This window comes from Phycodurus eques, chromosome 15, assembly GCF_024500275.1.
Source record: "Phycodurus eques isolate BA_2022a chromosome 15, UOR_Pequ_1.1, whole genome shotgun sequence".
Taxonomy (NCBI): domain Eukaryota; kingdom Metazoa; phylum Chordata; class Actinopteri; order Syngnathiformes; family Syngnathidae; genus Phycodurus; species Phycodurus eques.
In genome coordinates, this window is record NC_084539.1 from 1,058,274 (window position 1) to 1,077,939 (window position 19,666).

Below are 19,666 nucleotides of genomic sequence, written 5' to 3' on the forward strand. Positions count from 1 at the left end.
CATTGTCATGCTGAAAGACCCAGCCACGTTTCATTTTCAATGCCCTTTCTGATGGAAGGAGGTTTTTACTCAAAATCTCACAATACATGGGCCCATTCATTCTTTCCTTTACACGGCTCAGTCGTTCCTGATCCCTTTGCAAAAAAACAGCCAGAATCCATGATGCCGTCGCCCCCCCCCCCCCAATCAGACTTCACAGTAGGTATGGTGTTCTTTGGATGCAACTCAGCATTCCTTCTCGTCCAAACACAACATGCTGAGTTTTTTACCAACAAGTTCTATTTTGGTTTCATCTGACCATATGACATTCTCCCAATCCTTTTCTGGATCATCCAAGAGCAAACTTCAGGCGGGCCTGGCATGTACTGGCTTAAGCAGGTGGACACGTCTGGCACTGCAGGATTTGAGTCTCTGGCGGCGTAGTGTGCTACTGATGGTAGCCTTTGTTACTTTGGTCCCGGCTCTCTGCAGGTCATTCACTAGGTCCCCCCGTGTGGTTCTGGTATTTTTGCTCACCGTTCTTGTGATCATTTTGACCCCACGGCGTGAGATCTTGCGTGGCGCCCCAGATCGAGGGAGATTATCAGTGGTCTTGTTTGTCTTCCATTTCTAATAATTGCTCCCACAGTTGATTTCTTCAAACTAAGCTGCTTACCTATTGCGGATTCAGTCTTCCCAACCTGGTTCAGGTCTACAATTTTGTTTCTGGTGTCCTTTGTCAGCTCTTTGGTCTTGGCCATAGTGGAGTTTGGGGTGTGACGGTTTGAGGTTGTGGACAGGTGTCTTTTATACGGATAACGAGTTCAAACAGGTGCCATTATTATAGGTAACTAGTGGAGGACAGAGGAGCCTCTTAAAGAAGACGTTACAGGTCTGTGAGAGCCAAATATTGCTTTTTTTGTAGGTGACCAAATACTTATTTTCCACCATAATTTGCTAACAAATTCTTTAAAAATCAGACAATGTGATTTTCTGCATTTTTATTTTCTCATTTTGTCGGTCATAGGTGAGGTATACCGATGATGACCATGACAGGCCTCTCTCATCTTTTTAAGTGGGTGAACTTGCACAATTTTGCCCCACTGTATATCATAGACAACAGACAGGAGGAACAACTGGATGTAAAAACGTCCCCAAACTCAAATGTTCATTCAAGGAAAATCCTATAAGCAACATATTTTTGGAGCACTGTAATTATTTTGCACTCTGTTACGACATAGTCAATCAGTGTAGCTCCCTTACCAATTAGGATGAAGGCAAGAGCGATCACAAAGGTCAGGATGTAGCCGCGGAGAGGCTCATTGTTCTTGCCATAACCTTTGGCAAACATTTCAAGTCCAGGGTAAATGTTGTCTTTACATAAAGCCTGTAAAAACAATCACATTAATATATACATTTTTCTTACAACCCTACTCCTATTTAATCTTAATTTGTTTATTTGTTGCTGGACATACTGTATCTACACTATTGTTGTGTGGGCAAAATTGCACCTTGTGACTAGCAACGTGACAAGAGCTCCCAAAAATGACAGGTCCATCAAAATACTGTCTGGTTAGAATGAGAAAGTGAGGTTTTTTTTTTGTTTTTTTTAATCTGAAAAAAAATAAATAAATCCACTTTTGGGGAAATAGATAGCCTTCAAAGTAGGGTAAAACAGAAAATTATTTCTCAACACATCTCCTCGACCCTCTTGTTTCGTCTGCTACTCGTGTAACCCCTTCTTCGATTGCCTGACAAGTTTCAGTTAAAAATGTCCACCAATAAGCTGGTATGGGCCGCAATTCCGAGGGGTTCTGCAAGTTGAAGCGTCAGAGTTACCTTGACGTTTCAAACAGCGTCGTCACTTTCCCTAAAAACTCAACTTAAATAGGGTAAATAGAACATTAGTGACAACAGCAGTGTGGCCAGTGGAATAGGTAATGTAGTCAGTCATCAAAAGTTTTTTTCCTGGATTTATTTGTTTTGTAGGACTTTAGAGGTGTTTGAAGTACTCATTTCATTTTTTTGTTTTCATTTTTGAAAATTCCACAATGGTGGCGGCCACTTATTAAGTTACAATTGTGACCAAAAGGTCAGTATTTAATTCCCTAACTGACATTGTAATATGGGTGGGGGTATTAGTGGGCTGCACACATATCTGAACTGACTTGCATTCATGGGGAAGGTGTCTTTCAGGAAGCCATTCAAGGCACACGTTAGATTTTGTGCAATACTTATGTATTTTAGGTGATGTCTTACCTGAAATACTTTAGGCGCACTGACTAAAGACGCCAATGCTGAGGACAGAGTGGCAGAGAAGATTCCAGCTGTAATGATGGGCCCGAAACCCGAAACCATGCTCATAACCTGGACAGACAATCAAAAGATGTAACCTTTATGTACCTAATAAATCACATAATTTTGAGTCTGACAAAACCATAAGAGTAAAGATGGAAAAACTCATACCTGGAAATCATTATGTAGGCCAGCGGGACAGCCATCTTTTTCACTCTTACAAGCAGAGAAATCGTAGCCAAATTTGCAGGAAGCATCAGTGCAATTCAACGTGAACTGAGAACTGACTGTATCATTTCTACTGGCATCTCTCACAATACAGGAACCTGGAGTAGCATGTATCAAACGATTAAGTAGCAGGGTACTCGTTAAAGGAAAACGTAAACAATCTCGTAGCCTCTTGCTGTAAACGATATGCAGAGAACCATGTACCTGTGGAGACAGCAACTCCCAGATAAACTATTCCAGTGATCAATATGGCCAGAAGTGTTCCTCTGGGAATGGCCAGCTGTGGGTCCTGGAACAAGCGAAGAAAAAGAAAAGAGATGTATGAAAATACCAATCACAGAGACAAAGCACTGTGAAAAAGTATTTGCCCCCTTCTAGAAACAAATTGGGTTTTTTTGCATAGTATCCCCCAATTTAATGTTCAAGATCACCAAGCAAATATTAAATATCAGACAAAGATAACCTAAATAAACATAAAATGCTGTTTTTAAATGGTGGTTGTATTTGTTAAGGGAAAAATTACCTAGCTCTGTGTGAAACAGTAATACCTAAACCTAATAAGTGGTTCGGCCAGTCTCAGCAGCAACTACTGAGATCAAGCGGTTTCTACAACCCCAATTCCAATGCAGTTGGGACGTTGTGTTAAACATAAATAAAAACAGAATACAATGATTTGCAAATCATGTTCCACCTATATTTAATCGAATACACTACAAAGACAAGATACGTCATGTTCAAACTGATCAACTTTATTGTTTTTAGCAAATAATCATTAACTTATAATTTTATGGCTGCAACATGTTCCAAAAAAAGCTGGGACAGGTGCCAAAAAAATACTGGGAAAGTTGAGGAATGCTCATCAAGCACCTGTTTGGAACATCCCACAGGTGAACAGGTGGGTGCCATGATTGGGTATGAAAGGAGCTTCCCTGAATTGCTCAGTCATTCAAAAGCAAAGATGGGGCGAGGTTCACCTCTTTGTGAACAAGTGCGTGAGAAGATAGTCCAACAGTTTAAGGACAATGTTCCTTAACGTACAAGTGCAAGGAATTTAGGGATTTCATCAGCTACGGTCCATATCATCATCGAAAGGTTCAGAGAATCTGGAGAATTCACTGCATGTAAGTGGCAAGGCCGAAAACCAACATTGAATGCCCGTGACCTTCGACCCCTCAGGTGGCACTGCATCAAAAACCGACAATGTGTAAAGGATATCACCACATGGGCTCAGGAACACTTCAGAAAACCAATGTCAGTAAATACAGTTCGGTGCTACAGCCCTAAGTGCAACTTAAAACTCTACGATGCAAAGCAAAAGCCATTTATCAACAACACCCAGAAACGCTTCTCTGGGCCCGAGCTCATCTAAGATGGACTGATGCAAAGTGGAAAAGTGTTCTGTGGTCTGACGAGTCCACATTTCAAATTGTTTTGGGAAATTGTGGACGTCGTGTCCTCCGGGCCAAAGAGGAAAAGAACCATCCTGACTGTTATGGACGCAAAGTTCAAAAGCCAGCATCTGTGATGGTATGGGGCTGTGTTAGTGCCAATGGCATGGGTAACTTACACGTCTCTGAAGGCACCATTCATGCTGAAAGGTACATACAGGTTTTGGAGAAACATATGCTGCCATCCAAGCAACGTCTTTTTCATGGACGCCCCTGCTTATTTCAGCAAGACCATGCCAAACCACATTCTGCACGTGTTACAACAGCGTGACTTCGCAGTAAAAGAGTGCGGGTACTAGACTGGCCTGCCTGCAGTTCAGACCTGTCTCCCATTGAAAATGCGTGCCGCATTGTGAAGCGTAAAATACGACAACGGAGACCCCGGACTGTTGAACGGCTGAAGCTGTACATCGAGCAGGAATGGGAACGAATTCCACCTACAAAGCTTCAACAATTAGTGTCCTCAGTTCCCAAACGTTTATTGAATGTTGTTAAAAGAAAAGGTGATGGAATACAGTGATAAACATGATCCTGTCCCAACTTTTTGGGAACGTGTTGCAGCCATAAAATTCGAAGGTAATGATTATTTAATAAAAACAATCAAGTTTATAAGTTTGAACATTAAATATCTTGTCTTTGTAGTGTATTTAATTAAATATAGGTCGAACATGATTCGCAAATCATTGTATTGTGTTTTTATTTATGTTTAACACAACGTCCCAACTTCATTGGAATTGGGGTTGTATAAGATTGTTTTATTTCTGTGGAAATATTTTGTCCCACTCTTCCTTGCAGAATTGCTTTACAGTCATTTTAAAGTCATGCCAAGGCATTTCAAACGGATTCAAATCCGGACTTTGACGAGACCACTTTCAAACATTCATTTTTTATTTTATTTTTTATTTTTTTTTAAACGCATTCAGAAGTTGACTGGTGTGTTTTGGATCAAAGTGCGCTTCAGCTTGAAGTCACAAACTGATGGTTGAATATTCTCCTGGGGCTTTACACGATCAGTATTTTTGGGGCCGATCAGCGAGTTTAAAAAAAAAAAAAAAGATAACCGATCCAATCACAAGATGCCGCAATGTGTCTATTTCAATCACTTGTTCATTCGTCTTCCGCTTATCCTCACTAGGGTCGCGGGCGTTCTGGAGCCTATCCCAGCTGTCTACGGGTGAGAGGTGGGGTACACCCTGAACCGGTCGCCAGCCAATTGCAGGGCACATATAAACAAACCACCATTCGCACTCACATTCATACCTACGGGTAATTTAGAGTCTTCAATTAACCTACCCTGCATGCTTTTGGGATGTGGGAGGAAACCGGAGTACCCGGAGAAAACCCACGCAGGCAGGGGGAGAACATGCAAACTCCACACAGGCGTCTTAAAAGTAAACATACCTCAAGCAAGGTATAAACACCTTCGAATACATGGTGTAGAGGTAACAGAGTGCCCTGTTTTTGACTTGCTTATTCCCCCGCTCCAACCCTTAGCCGAAGTCGGTCAAACAAAATACATGAGGCAGCGAACAAGTTAAGCGGGAACTGAAACAGTGGGTCAACTCAAACGCAAATAACCGGGTAACATTATCACATCTATTTTTTCTTCATGCCAAGCAAGAGGGTGTGTGTCAGAAAGATCTCTGTCCAGCACACTCAAACACACTGCTGTTCCGCCATATAAATGGGCATCATGTGTTTGACAATGTGCAACGCGTTTGACTCCGCGATTGCTTTCCACCGGGCTTCTTGCTTGTGATACGCAAAACAATGAGAACATAATTTCGCTTATGTTGTCTGTTTCTTACTGGACGTTGTCAGCTCCAAGTCAAGCACAGAGCAACATTTCTCTCAATCTGCTGAGTGTCTCCGTTTCAAATGTTGAATAAGTTTGTCGTGCTACTCCCTTAGGTTCTTTAAACATACTTTGCAGCGTACTGTTTTTGGGTCATTCTCTGATGCTGATTCCTGGCAAGTTAATTACTGGGAATAAAAAGAACCAGTTTTCAATTCCCATCCCTAGTCACCCCACTGTCGGACCTGTTTTTTGCTCAGTGACAACTGTCCGGTAGCACTCACTCCCATCCTGAAGAAGCGCTTCGAGCGGCTAGTCATGCACCACTTCAAGTCCTCCCTCCCCCTTCCTTGGACCCCTTCCAGTTTCCATATGGATCCGACCAGTCAACAGATGATGCCGTCTCCACCACCCTCCACTCAGACCTCACACAACCTGGACTCTAAGGACTCATATGTCAGAATGCTGTTCATAGACTTCAGCTCAGCATTCAATACCATCATCCCTAAACAACTGATCTACAAACTGGACCAGCTGGGGCTCAACACTTCGATGTGCAACCGACTGCTGGACTTTCTGACAGGTCATCAAGTTTGCAGACGACAACTGTGGTGGGTCTCATCAGCAAGGGGGACGCGACAGACTACAGGAGCGAGGTGAGCCGCCTGGCCGGGTGGCGCATGGACAACAATCTGAACGTGGAAAAAAAAACAAGGAGATTGTTTTGGACTTCAGGAGAGCGCACTCCGAGCATGCTCCCCTGAACATCAACAGTGCTGCGGTGGAGAGGGTGCACAGCACCAAGTTCCTGGGAGTGCACTCCTGGACCAGCAACACCTCATCACAGGCCCCGCAAACATGTAGATGCACCCACACACACCGGCCCTACAAATACACTGGCTTATGACCCTTCGTGGCTTGCTTCAGCCATGTTCTAGAGCTAATCTAATTTTTTGTTTTTAAATCATAACAATAATCTTACAAATAATATCTGTGAAGTTGTTTTGCTACAGCTACAATAATAGCTTAAAACTTAATTATGTAGTTAAATGTGTCATTATCCCTTATCTACTGGGCTTTGTTTTTTTGGAAATGGTTGACTTACCGCAAGGTCTCCGGAAATGTTGGTCCCAGCTAGAATACCAGTCGCTGCAGGGAAGAAGATGGCAAAGACAGAAAAGAATGTTTGACCCCTGAAGTCGGGACCCATGTTCTCCCACATGATAGAACCTGAGAGAACGCAAAGATGCCAGTTACAAAAAGCACAATACCAACAAATGTGACGATCATAATGTACATGTTCATTTAGACACACAATCAACATGACAATCAACAAAACAAAGAGTCAGCAGTGGGGCAAGGCAACAAGTTGACTCTTTAACAAGTGGCTTAAAATAACATGTTTTGGACAATCCACCCCTCATGTCACAGTATCATGAAAAATTGACAACAGAGATCTTCAACAAACTAATTCTCTTGCACATCATCTGTCTATACTTTATGTTCCATATGAAGACATCATACCATCATAGCCAAAGAAGCCCGAAGATTCCTTTGACTTCAGAGGAATAAAGGTTCCAATGAAGTAGTTGATGATTGCAGTGATGAGTACAAAGAGCAAGAAGATCTGGGCCTAAAGGGAGGAGGGGGGGGAAATCAATTACTTTATCCTTAATAAAGTCTTTAAAAAAAAATGATGTGAATTTTTAAAATGCATGAGTAATCTACAAAGGCTCAATCAAATCAACTGGACTGTTTTGTTTGTTGAAGATGTTTCACCTTTAATCCCAAAAGCTTCTTCAGTTCAAAATTTTAGGTGTGGAGCCTCCCTATTTATGTCTCATTGCTGGTTTGTCAGAGAAACTCAGAAGGGCTTTCTCCAAACATACCATTGTATTTCAACCTACTAACACCACCAAACAAAAGCTGCTTGACGCCAACGAAAAAATCTTGGGAAGCAAATGCTGCAATGTTTTTTCCGCAGTGGAGTGCAATGACCTCTACATTGGAGAGACTAAGCAGCCACTGCACAGGCGCATGGCGCAGCATCAACAGGCAGCTTCTTAAGGTCCAGAATCAGTGGATCATTTGCACCTCAAGTAGAAGGGATGTTCCTTCAAGGACAACAACATTCAAATCCTGGATTGGGAAGACCGCTGGTTTGAAAAAGAAAAGAAGCAATCTATATCAAACTAAAAAAGCTGTTCCTAAACACAGGCGGAGTTTTGAGCCATCACCTATCATCTGCCTATAACAATGTACTTCCATCTTTCCCCCCCAAAGATTGCCTTATTCAATGGTAAAGAGTGGCTCCAACGAGTTGTTTTGCCACAATCCATCTGGTAGAAAATGGATGGATGGATGAGTGAACAACTTGACTGGTATGTAGGACAGCCGTTTTACTAACCCCATCGGGCAACAACACCCCATTGTTGACCACCCCAAGGGGACACACCCACCGAGGCTCCACACCTAAAATTTAGAACTGAAGAATCCTTTTGGATTAAAGGTGAATTGTTCTTTTCAACAAACAAAAACACTCCAGTTGTCTTTGATTCCACCTTTGCGGCTTGCCATGACCAGCTTGACTAAGAATCTACACAGAAATGTCTCTTGAGATTCTATACTGTTAATGCAGGCTTTCCATGTATGAAAGACTGGACAAGACTCATACCTTTGCTTCCCATTCCATTCCTGCAACAGATATGCCGAGGAGAAGTATTACAGTGATGGTGCCTATAATTCGAATATCATTGGTTTCATCTGTCATGATGGCATCAAAACCCTGAAAGATGAAAATCATTTCAATATTTTTCTATATTTTTGTGTGCAGTTTTTTTTATTTTTTTAAATCAGCACTTTTCAATATTTATATTTAAACACACACAAACGTTTTTTAAATACCCCATGAAAAAAAATATATAAAAGGAATATGCAAATTAAAATATTTCCCAATATCACTTTAAAAAATATTTGAAATACTTTTTAAATAAAATAACGAACTAAAGCAAATTCAAACACACTAAATGGTCTTAAATTGACTCGCTTTGTTTACTCACAAGAAACAGCACAATAGGCTCACCAGACAGATATTTTTAAGAATAATATATAATTTGGTTGTATTGAACTTTTGACAGGTGGTTGACCCACATTTATAAACATCCCTTTTATAACTCCAAACAATAGGAGTTCTGCCAACTTGAGTCTTTATCTTCAATGATGTGCCTAAATTGCAGATTGCTTTTTCTGCCTGCTCCTTTTGAATGCGTGCAACAACCCTTTCTACAGTGAGGAAAAGACCGCTCAAAACGGGTCAGATGAAGTGCAATTTACTTTCGCTTGCTGTAGTTGACCTACTGGTTTTACCCCGAGAGCTGCACGATTATGTCCAAAATAATAATCATGATTATTTATGATCAATATTGGAATCAGAATGATGATGTTTTTCCATTGTGTTCACGCCAGCCAAAAAGTTGAAGTCAAGGTAGCCGCTTACGTGACATGCCGTCTTCTCCGCCAACGTGCTGTGAGGTCCAGCATCAAAATAAAAGCTTCATGTATTCCTACATTGGCCATCAATGCCATTTTAGGCTTTTATTTTGAAGTTGGCCCCGGAGCGCAGTGCTCGCGCTTAATGAAGCCTTAACCATACGTTCACCCCCTGGTGGCTGGCTGACTAGGTTGCGGGCACTGCTGCTTAGGAAGCACTTTCTATATGCAGCAGTGCCAGCATTTTAAATATAAAAAAAAAACAAAAAAAAAACCGCCGACAATCAGGCTCATTTAATCATTGCAGCCAAGATCAAGATTCAAATTTGATTACTATTATATTTTGGAAACACAGACAGAGATAGCCTCTAATTATTCTAAATTTCCAAGTGGAGTTGTTGTAGGCAGAAATACAGACATTTTTAGGCAGACACAAATGACAGCGCATGCCAAATGACAGCTGTTCTTTGTCTTGAACCATTCAGGCATCCACTTTCTATGTCGCTTATTCTCACTCGGAGCGCTGGAGTGTTTTACACAAATCAAGTACATAAATAACTTTGAAAACTTTGCTTCCTTGTGGGGCCCCCGCAGAGACAGTGTGGTCATGTGACAGTCTGGCTCCGTTTGATTTGTCGAATGGAGTTAAATGTCATGAGTAGTTACGCTGGATTGGTGAAACTAGTCTCTCTGACAAATCCCAATAGATTTCCAAACAATAATAAATACCCGTCGCTATAAATACGAGAACCGAGCCCAATGTAGCTCAATGTAATGGAATAAAAGTAGCATTTATTTTGACAAAAATACTCAACCAAAAGTAAAAAGTGTATGTTGCATTAAAACTACTCTGACAAATACAATTTATCCAAAAAGTTACTTGAGTACATACAACGTAGTAAATGAAGCTTATATTTAATATTTAGAAAATTTGTAGTCGTGTCATCGGACTTGCGGCCGCATGTCTTGGACACTCGGGTGAAGAGAGGGGCGGAGCTGTTAACTGAGCACCACCTGGTGGTGAGTTGGCTCCGATGGTGGGGGAAGATGCCGGTCCGACGTGGCAGGCCCAAACGTATTGTGAGGGTCTGCTGGGAACGTCAGGCGGAATCCCCTGTCAGAAGGAGTTTCAACACCCACCTCCGACAGAACTTTGCTCATGTTCCGGGGGAGGTGGGGTACATCGAGTCCGAGTGGACCATGTTCCGCGCCTCCATTGCTGAGGCGGCCGACCGGAGCTGTGGCCGTAAGGTGGTCGGTGCCTGTCGTGGCGGCAATCCCCGAACCCGTTGGTGGACACCAATGGTGAGGGATGCCGTCAAGCTGAAGGAGTCCTATCGGGCCTTTTTGGCCTGTGGGACTCCTGAGGCAGCTGATGGGTACCGGCTGGCCAAGCGCAATACAGCTTTGGTGGTCGCTGAAGCAAAATCTCGGGCATGGGAGGAGTTCGGTGAGGCCATGGAGAAAGACTTCCGGACGGCTTCGAGAAAATTCTTCCACCATCCGACGTCTCAGGAGGGGAAAGCAGTGCACCATCAACACTGTGTATAGTGGGGATGGGGCGCTGCTGAGGTGGTTAAAAAGCTCCTCGGTGGCAAGGACCCAGGGGTGGATGAGATTCGCCCGGAGTCCCTCAAGGCTCTGGATGTTGTAGGGCTGCCCTGGTTGACACGCCTCTGCAACATCGCGTGGACATCGGGGAAATTGCCTCTGGATTGGCAGACTGGGGTGGTGGTCCCCCTTTTTAAGAAGGGGGACCAAAGGGTGTGTTCCAACTACAGGGGGATCACACTCCTCAGCCCCCTGGTAAGGTCTATTCAGGGGTGCTGGAGAGGAGGGTCCGTCGGGAAGTTGAATCCCAGATTCAGGAGGAGCAGTGTGGTTTTCGTCCTGGCCGTGGAACAGTGGACCAGCTCTACAACCTTGGCAGGGTCCTCGAGGGTGCATGCGAGTTCGCCCAACCAGTCTACATGTGTTGTGTGGACTTGGAGAAGGCGTTCAACCGTGTCCCTCGGGTGGCCCTGTGGGGGATGCTTCGGGAGTATGGGGTACCGAACCCCCTGATACGGGCTGTTCGGTCCCTGTACGACCGGAGTCAGAGTTTGGTCCGCATATCCGGCAGTAAGTCAGACTCGTTTCCGGTGAGGGTTGGACTCCGCCAAGGCTGCCCTTTGTCACCGATTCTGTTTATAACTTTTATGGACAGAATTTCTAGGCGCAGCCGAGGCGTAGAGGAAGGAGCTTAGCCGAAAGGCGAAGCTCTCTATTTACCGGTCGATCTACGTTCCTACCCTCACCTATGGTCACGAGCTGTGGGTCCTGACCGAAAGAACGAGATCCCGGATAGAAGCGGCCGAAATGAGTTTCCTCCGCAGGGTGTCCGGGCTCTCCCTTAGAGATAGGGTGAGAAGCTCGGTCATCCGGGAGGCTCTCAGAGTAGAGCCGTTGCTCCTTCACATCAAGAGGAGCCAGATGAGGTGGCTGGGGCATCTGATTCAGATGCCTCCCGGACGCCTCCCCGGTGAGGTGTTCTGGGCACGTCCCACCGGGAGGAGATCCCGGGGACGACCCAGGACACGCTGGAGAGACTACATCCTTCGGCTGGCCTGGGAACGCCTCGGGATCCCCCCGGAAGAGATGAACTGGCTGGGGAAAGGGAAGTCTGGGCGTCCCTGCTAAATCTACTGCCCCCGCGACCCGACCTCGGATAAGCGGTAGAAGATGGATGGATGGATCATCAAATTATGGTTGAATTTGTTTTCCATGTACCAGTAAAGACAGTCTGTATTTTGCTTATTTTATGAGAATAGGGTGAACGTTATTCAAAACTGTTACAGTAACTAGTTAAAAGTCAGGTAAGAAAATTAGATGTATTTCATTTTGCCTTCGGTTAGGAAGCTGTGCATTTTGCGGTCTCCTCAAGAGAATGGGCGTCTTGAAGTACTCTCCAGCAGTTGAGACTTCATACTGTAAACGATCAGCAACACAGTTTTCTAAACAAAGTGCTTTGCTGTTTCGGAGTTATACACTGCCAGGTGTTTTCTGGCACCCAACCCCATATTGTCAGCTGTTTTAGTGCGCTTGACGAACAGAATATTGTGTTCGATGATTAATACTTTGGGTACGCAAAGTATTCAGACCCCCTTAAATTTTTCACTCTTTTTTTCTATTGCAGCCATTTGCTAAAATCATTTAAGTTCATTTTTTTCCTCATTATTGTACAGACAGCACCCCATATTGACAGAAAAAATATTGACGGTTTCCTGGACGGAAACCTTCTCCAGAATGCTCAGGACCACAGACTGGCCGAAGGTTCACCTTCCAACAAGACAATGACCCTAAGCACGCATCTAAAATAATGAAGGAGTGGCTTCAGAACAACTTCGTGACTGTTCTTGAATGGCCCAGCCAGAGCCCTGACTTAAACCCAATTGAGCATCTCTGGAGAGACCTGAAAATGGCTGTCCACCAATGTTCACCATCCAACCTGACAGAACTGCAGAGGATCTTCAAGGACAAAGGGTAGAGCATCCCCAAATCCAGGTGGGAAAAACTTGTTGCATCATTCCCAAAATGACTCATGGCTATATTAGCTCAAAACGGTGCTTCTACCAAATACTGAGCAAAGGGTCTGAATACTTATGGCAGCGTGATATTTTAGTTTTTCTTTTTTAATAAATCTGCAGAAATTCCATTTTTTTTCTGTCAATTTGGCGTGCTGTGTGTACATTAATGAGGAATGAAATGAACTTAAATGATTTTTGCAAATGGCTTCAATACAACAAAGAGTGAAAAATTTAAGGGGGTCTGAATACTTTCCGTACCCACTGTATACAGCGGCTAAAATAAGTATCTAACACGTCACCATTTTTCCTCACTAAATATATTTCCAAAGGTGCTGTTGACATGAAAATTTCACCAGATGTTGGGAACAACCCAAGTAATCCATACATACATAAAGTAGAACAAATGATTAAATTAAGAAATTAGGTTGTATGTAATAATGTGAAATGACACAGGGAAAAAGTATTGAACATGTAAACTGGTATTTATTTAATACTTTGTACAAAGGCATTTGTTTGTAATGACGTGTTCAAGATGCCGCCTGTATGGAGAAACTAGTCGCATTATTACACACAATTTTTGATCTTATTTGTTCTACTTTCTTTGCACAGTATGTATGGATTACTTGGGTTGTTGCCAACATTTGGTGTAAATTTAATGTCAATAGCACCTTTGAAAATATATTTCGTGAGGAAAAATGGTGACGCCTTAAATACTTATTTCAGCCACTCTATGTTGTTGGTAGTTAACGGTTGGAAAAAAATATCAAGGCAGGTGAATAACAAAACTTAACACTTTTCTTTTACATTGGAGCCTTTCCAATTTCTTTTTGTTGTTGGTTTCCCAATGGTGACAGCTCCAGAGTTGATGTTTACCCCTCTTTTTTCTATTTTCTTTAAAATAATCAACCTTGAAAAGTATCAATAGTGAAGAGGCTTACAGCAAGAAGTTCCACCATGGTTTCAGCAAAGCCCACCACATACATGGCTACTGCCACTGCATTGGCAAAGGCAAAGATTAGACCAATAGACCCTCCAAACTCTGGCCCCAAACTTCTTGAAATCAAGTAGTATGCTCCGCCTAGAAAGGTAAAGACATTGGCAAATCATAGTCAGTCACAGACATAACCAATACTTAAGAAAACCGGGACTAAATTCAGTTCCCTGTATGCATATACAGCTGCTGTACGCCCATTTGCATTTGGACAATGGCAGAGTTTGATATGCTTTTTGCCACTGCCGAAACTTTACCCTACTAAAACGTCTGCCACCACAATGGATTTGAAATACCTGTAAAACAATCAGTATGCGATGGAAGTGTAGACCTTCAGATTTAAATAGAAGGGTTACACCAAAAATGCATTTCCTATTCAGAAATTACAGACATTTCATGTAGCATAGCTACATTTTTCGGGGCTTGATGGTGTTTGAACAAAGTGGCATAAATATAAATACAGATGTTAACCAGGTCTTCTGAAGAATGCTCGTAACAATATACGTCAAAGACAAGACAAGAATCAAAATATGTACCAGTTAATGTTTGTACATCAAAGGTAGAGAGGAAATGCAGTTTATGGACAGTATTACCGATGCTAATGAAAGTTGCTAGAAATAGGATGATGACTTAAAAAAAAGCTACTGGCGATTTATTTTTGGGCTTTTCAAATAACTAAACTATACATGCTTTGATGGCATTTAAAAAGACAAGATATACCTCCTCGAACAAATCCATTGGTTGCAATGGCAGAAGTGGAGAGTCCAGTGATCGTTGTCACAACAGTGGCCATAGCAACAATCAAGCAAGACAGAGCTGCAGAAGACAAAGGGTTATCTTTAGAATTGCTTCATCAAAACCGCCCAAAAACCTAGAAAGCTGTGAAAAATGTAAATGTAGCTCTAAAGCCAAGCTACTGAAGTAAAGCCTGGCACGTATCACTCAATAGTCTACTATCCTAGAGCATTTGTTGATCTTATTTCACCTCAAGTAACATAGGTGGCTCTTTGAATTAAATACATACTGTCCAGTAATCCCTTGTTTATCGTGGGGGTAATATTCCACAATATTAATTTAAAGTTTCGTACATTCAATTCGATGCCAATAAGTGATAATTCAGCAAGGTGCAGGTATTTATATATGGACTTGAGTTCAACAACAGCCCATGGCAACATGGTGTGAATGGGCGATTTCCTGCCTTAGACATTGGCACTGTTTCTCACACTGACGGTCCTGGTAACGGAGTAAGGGAAAAGCATGACTGAAAGTGGGCCGATAGATCCTGCTGCTTCACAGAATTCGTTGTGGTGATGTTTTTAACTACACGTGCACTTGGCACCAGGACACCCTAGGTTGCAGTTCGATGATTGACTTTGTGGTCGTGTCATCGGACTTTCTTGGACACTCGGGTGAAGAGAGGGGCGGAGCGGTCAACTGATCACCACCTGGTGGTGAGTTGGCTCTGATGGTGGGGGAAGCATTGTGAGGGTCTGCTGGGAACTTCTGGCAGAATCCCCTGTCAGAAGGAGTTTCAACTGCCACCTACGGCAGAACTTCACCCATGTCTCGGGGGAGGCGGGGGACATTGAGTCCGAGTGGACCATGTTCCGCACCTCTATTGCCAAGGCGCCCGACTGGAGCTCACATCGGGGACAATGCCTCTGGATTGGCAGACTGGGGTGGTGGTCCCCCTTTTTAAGCAGGGAGACCGCAGGGTGCGTTCCAACTACAGGGGATCACACTCCTCAGCCTCCCTGGTAAGGTCTATTCAGGGATGCTGGAGAGGAGGGTCTGTCGGGAAGTCAAATCTCAGATTCAGGAGGAGAAGTGTGGTTTTTGTCCTGGCCGTGGAACAGTGGACCAGCTCTACACCCTCAGCAGGGTCCTCGAGGGTGCGTGGGATTACGCCCAACCAGTCTACATGTGTTTTGTGGACTTGGAGAAGGCGTTCGACCATGTCCCTCGGGGCGTCCTGTGGTGGGTGCTTCGGGAGTATGGGGTACCGAACCCCATGTTCGGTCCCTGTACGACCGGTGTCAAAGCTTGGTCCACATTGCTGGCAGTAAGTCGGACTCGTTTCCGGTGAGGGTTGGACTCCGCCAAGGCTGCCCTTTGTCACCGATTCTTTTCGTAACTTTTATGGACAGAATTTCTAGGCGCAGCTGAGGCGTAGAGGGTCTCCGGTTGGGTGGCCTCAGAATTTTATCTCTGCTTTTTGCAGATAATGTGGTTCTGTGCGCGTCATCAAGCCGTGATCTCCAACTCTCACTGGAGCGGTTCGCAGCAGTGTGTGAAGCGGCTGGGATTAGAATCAGCACCTCCAAATCTGAGACCATGGTCCTCAGTTGGAAAAGGGTGGCGTGCCCTCTCCGGGTCGGGGATGAGATCCTGCCCCAAGTGGAGGAGTTCAAGTATCTTGGGGTCTTGTTCACGAGTGAGGGAAGAATGGAACGGGAGATCGACAGGCAGATTGGTGCAGTGTCTGCACTGATGCGGACTTTGTATCGGTCCGTTGTGGTAAAGAAGGAGCAAAGCCGAAAGGCGAAGATCTCGATTTACAGGTCGATATACGTTCCTACCCTCACCTACGGTCACGAGTTGTGGGTCGTGACCGAAAGATCAAGATCCAGGATCTGGCCGAAATGAGTTTCCTCCACAGGGTGTCTGGTTTCTCCCTTAGAGATAGGGTGATAAACTCGGTCATCCGGGAGGATCTCAGAGTAGAGCCGCTGCTCCTCCACATCGAGAGGAGCCAGATGAGGTGGCTGGGGCATCTGATTCGGATGCCTCCCGGACGCCTCCCTGGGGCGGTGTTCCGGGCACGTCCCACCGGGAGGAAACCCCGGGGACGACTCAGGACACGCTGGAGAGACTATGTCTCTTGGCTGGCCTGGGAACGCCTCGGGATCCCCTCGGAAGAGCTGGAGGAAGTGGCTAGGGAGAGGGAAGTCTGGGCGTCCCTGCTAAAGCTACTTCCCCCGTGACCCGACCTGGGATAAACAGCAGAAAATGTATGGATGAATGAATATGAGGTGCTGTGTGTATATTCATGAGGAAAAAAAAAAAAAAACGATTTTAGCAAATGGCTGCATTATAACAAAGAGTGAAAAATTTAAGGGGGTCTGAATACTTTCCGTACCCACTGAATATCCAGTCAAACGTATCCCTTTCAGATTGGAATGAAAGTGTAGGCTATACCTTTTTCATATCCTCTAGGTGGCTGTGGCATGTTATAATAAAAATGTGTACCTTTCTCATAACCTCTCGGTGGCAGTGGCCTATTGCAATTAAAGTGTACAGCTTTTTCATAACCTCTAGATGGGGGCATACATTTATAAAATGTGAAAGTTTTTTTCAATTTTCCCCTATACGTGAAGATGTATATTTTTTGGGGGGGGGGGGGGGGGGGGGGGCGCGCATTATACACAAGAAATTTCAGTAGTGGGATTCTAGTCATGTTCTTTGTATCTTCAAGCAATTTGGTGACTTACCAAATGCATGAGTTGAGATTACTCAGTAAGGTTTTTTTCTGGAAAGAATAAGAACCAATTTGACCTCATGTGAGTCTTTGCTGCCACATTCAAATCAAATTGCCAATAAAGCTATACATATACCAAGTGAGGAATACTTTGAAGACCTCAATTTCACCGACACGCCTTCCCATGAGGAAGCAGTGCCTTGGTACTCTAAGGGGGGCTCTCTATCTCTGGAGTTAAGTTTGCTGAGGTGGCTAAAAATGCTCCTCAGTGGTCGGGCCCTCGGGGTGGATGAAATCTACTCAGAATTTCTAAAGGCTTTGGATGTGGCTGTGTTGTTTGACTTGCCTCTGCAACGTCACATGGGCATTGGGGACCGTGCCCATGCCGTTGCAGACCGATGTATTTCGTATTTTTATCATTTCTAAATGAAATTCTCCAATGTGGATCATTTTTAAAAAATACCAACACATTTGGAGCTTAACCATCGTGATGGAGGCTAACAACACAAGACCAAAAAGGTTGCTATGTTCCGTACCATGAGGCATTTGCTTACCAATTCCAGCCTGACCCACAATCCAGGACATACGGATGAAGAGCATCACACCCCATATGTTCAACATACAGCGGACCTACAAAAAAGAGGCACACATAATGCTTCACTCCAAACAGCAAATGTCAGCATTTGGGAATAAAATGGGAAGATACAAACTATATATAATATTGTAATTCTGATTATTAGTCCCGGTTATTCCTCATGTTAGGGAAAAAGCTTTAATTTTAGTGCACTACTTTTTAACAAACAATATGTGACAGTTTTCAGCTCAAAACAAATCTTGAAATAAGAATAAATGACAGATAATTTAAAAAAATAAATGTAACCAAATAATTGTACTTTAGCAAGGGTTAACTGTCTATTCCAAAGTGCAATCACGAATTGCAACTTAGTGGAAGCAAACACAGTTAAGTTCTTTTTAGTCAAGTTTGAATTTAGTGACATTTTCCTTGATTGGAAAATGGTTTCTACGTATAAATTATCTTACAATTAACAGTAAGCATGAGAATAATCAACATTTGTGAACAAATGACCTGTCTGGGTCTAATAATGACCATTGGTGGGGACTATAAGTACTTTTAATGAATGTCCAATGTCTTAAGTTGCATTTTTACCATCACTATTTACAGACATGCAAACACCAAAGGCATGAAAAAGGTGAGGGGGGAAAAAAAAAAAAAAAAAAAAAAAACCCACAGAGAATGTCTTTGATTTTAACATAAATTTTGCAATCTGGAAGACTTAGGAGTACACTGAGGCAATTTAAATTTTCTTCATGCAGAAAAACATTTATTTACACCGCTCAAGTTAATGTTGACGTACAAATTTAAGATTATAATTCAATTTGCCTCGTTTCTTTGCTTTTTTTGTTTTGGCCTCCAACTTGAGCCGGGCCCATCTCCACCTGCACCTGATGTCTGCTTCAAGCTCTGCCACATGAATAGCATCCACCTCTTCGAGCACTCTCATTCTGGAAAAGAATCAACTAAAATCGCATTGCGATTGGCTGGCGACCGGTTCAGGGTGTACCCCGCCTCCCGCCCGAAGATACCTGGGATAGGCTCCAGCAGCCCGCGACCCTAGGATAAGCGGTAAAGAAAATTGATGGATGGATGGATCGACTAAAATCATTGTTTCACTTCCTTTTTCACTATTAGCAACTTTAAAGGCTAATCCTAAATGCATCCTCCAGGAAAATATTAAATACAACAATTTTCAGTTTTTTTGGCCATTTCTTAATTTGAAGCTCGTTCATTCTGTGTTGTTGACATAATCCTTAACATCGCTCCCTCGCTTAATACACTTAACATTAACATCCGTAAACGAATTAAATAGTTTTCGACGCGTTTCCTAATTAATACAAGATGTAGTAGCCGATCGACTCTTGTCGCCGATGTTGCGTGTGCTCGACGGTTCCACTGGGACCATAATCAGGGCCACGACCCGCAGCACCTCAAGGCGAAAATACAAAAAGACCAGTGCAACAAATACGACACGGGCTGATCTGATGAGCAAAAATGTTGTGTGTGTGTGAGAGAGTGTGTATGCACAGTCAAAACTCCCCAAAAAGTTAAAAGTGAGCTGAACTACAGACAGTGCCAGATAAATACTACAATACATGAAAGCTGTTGTTTTTGTTCGTCTAAATGTAAACACGAGTAGCGCCCCGTTGCCTTAATGGAAACGGACGCACGCCGATCAGCGGGGCAGGCTTATCTAGTGTTAATCCCCATGTCCGGGAAGCCCAATGGAAGACGACGTGTGAGGTCATGTGACTTTCTTGTGTCGTTTGATCGGTGAACTAAACTTAAACGTCACTTGCGCTTAAACTGGATTGGCGCAA

The 19,666-nt window shown here is 43.5% G+C and overlaps 1 protein-coding gene across 3 annotated transcripts in view; it reads right to left on the reverse strand.

The window, feature by feature from the left end:
- Window positions 1-19,666, reverse strand: part of slc12a2 (solute carrier family 12 member 2) — a 108,088-nt gene that overhangs the window by 65,573 nt on the left and 22,849 nt on the right. For all 3 annotated transcript variants that reach the window (XM_061698320.1, XM_061698319.1, XM_061698321.1), the window contains exons 3-12: window positions 17,824-17,899; window positions 14,512-14,607; window positions 13,739-13,878; window positions 8,420-8,530; window positions 7,270-7,378; window positions 6,851-6,975; window positions 2,707-2,791; window positions 2,446-2,600; window positions 2,239-2,346; window positions 1,243-1,366 (exon numbers count right to left, since the gene is read on the reverse strand). In XM_061698320.1, the coding sequence (XP_061554304.1) occupies window positions 1,243-1,366; window positions 2,239-2,346; window positions 2,446-2,600; window positions 2,707-2,791; window positions 6,851-6,975; window positions 7,270-7,378; window positions 8,420-8,530; window positions 13,739-13,878; window positions 14,512-14,607; window positions 17,824-17,899 (1,129 nt within the window). The remainder of the gene's footprint in view (window positions 1-1,242; window positions 1,367-2,238; window positions 2,347-2,445; window positions 2,601-2,706; window positions 2,792-6,850; window positions 6,976-7,269; window positions 7,379-8,419; window positions 8,531-13,738; window positions 13,879-14,511; window positions 14,608-17,823; window positions 17,900-19,666) is intronic.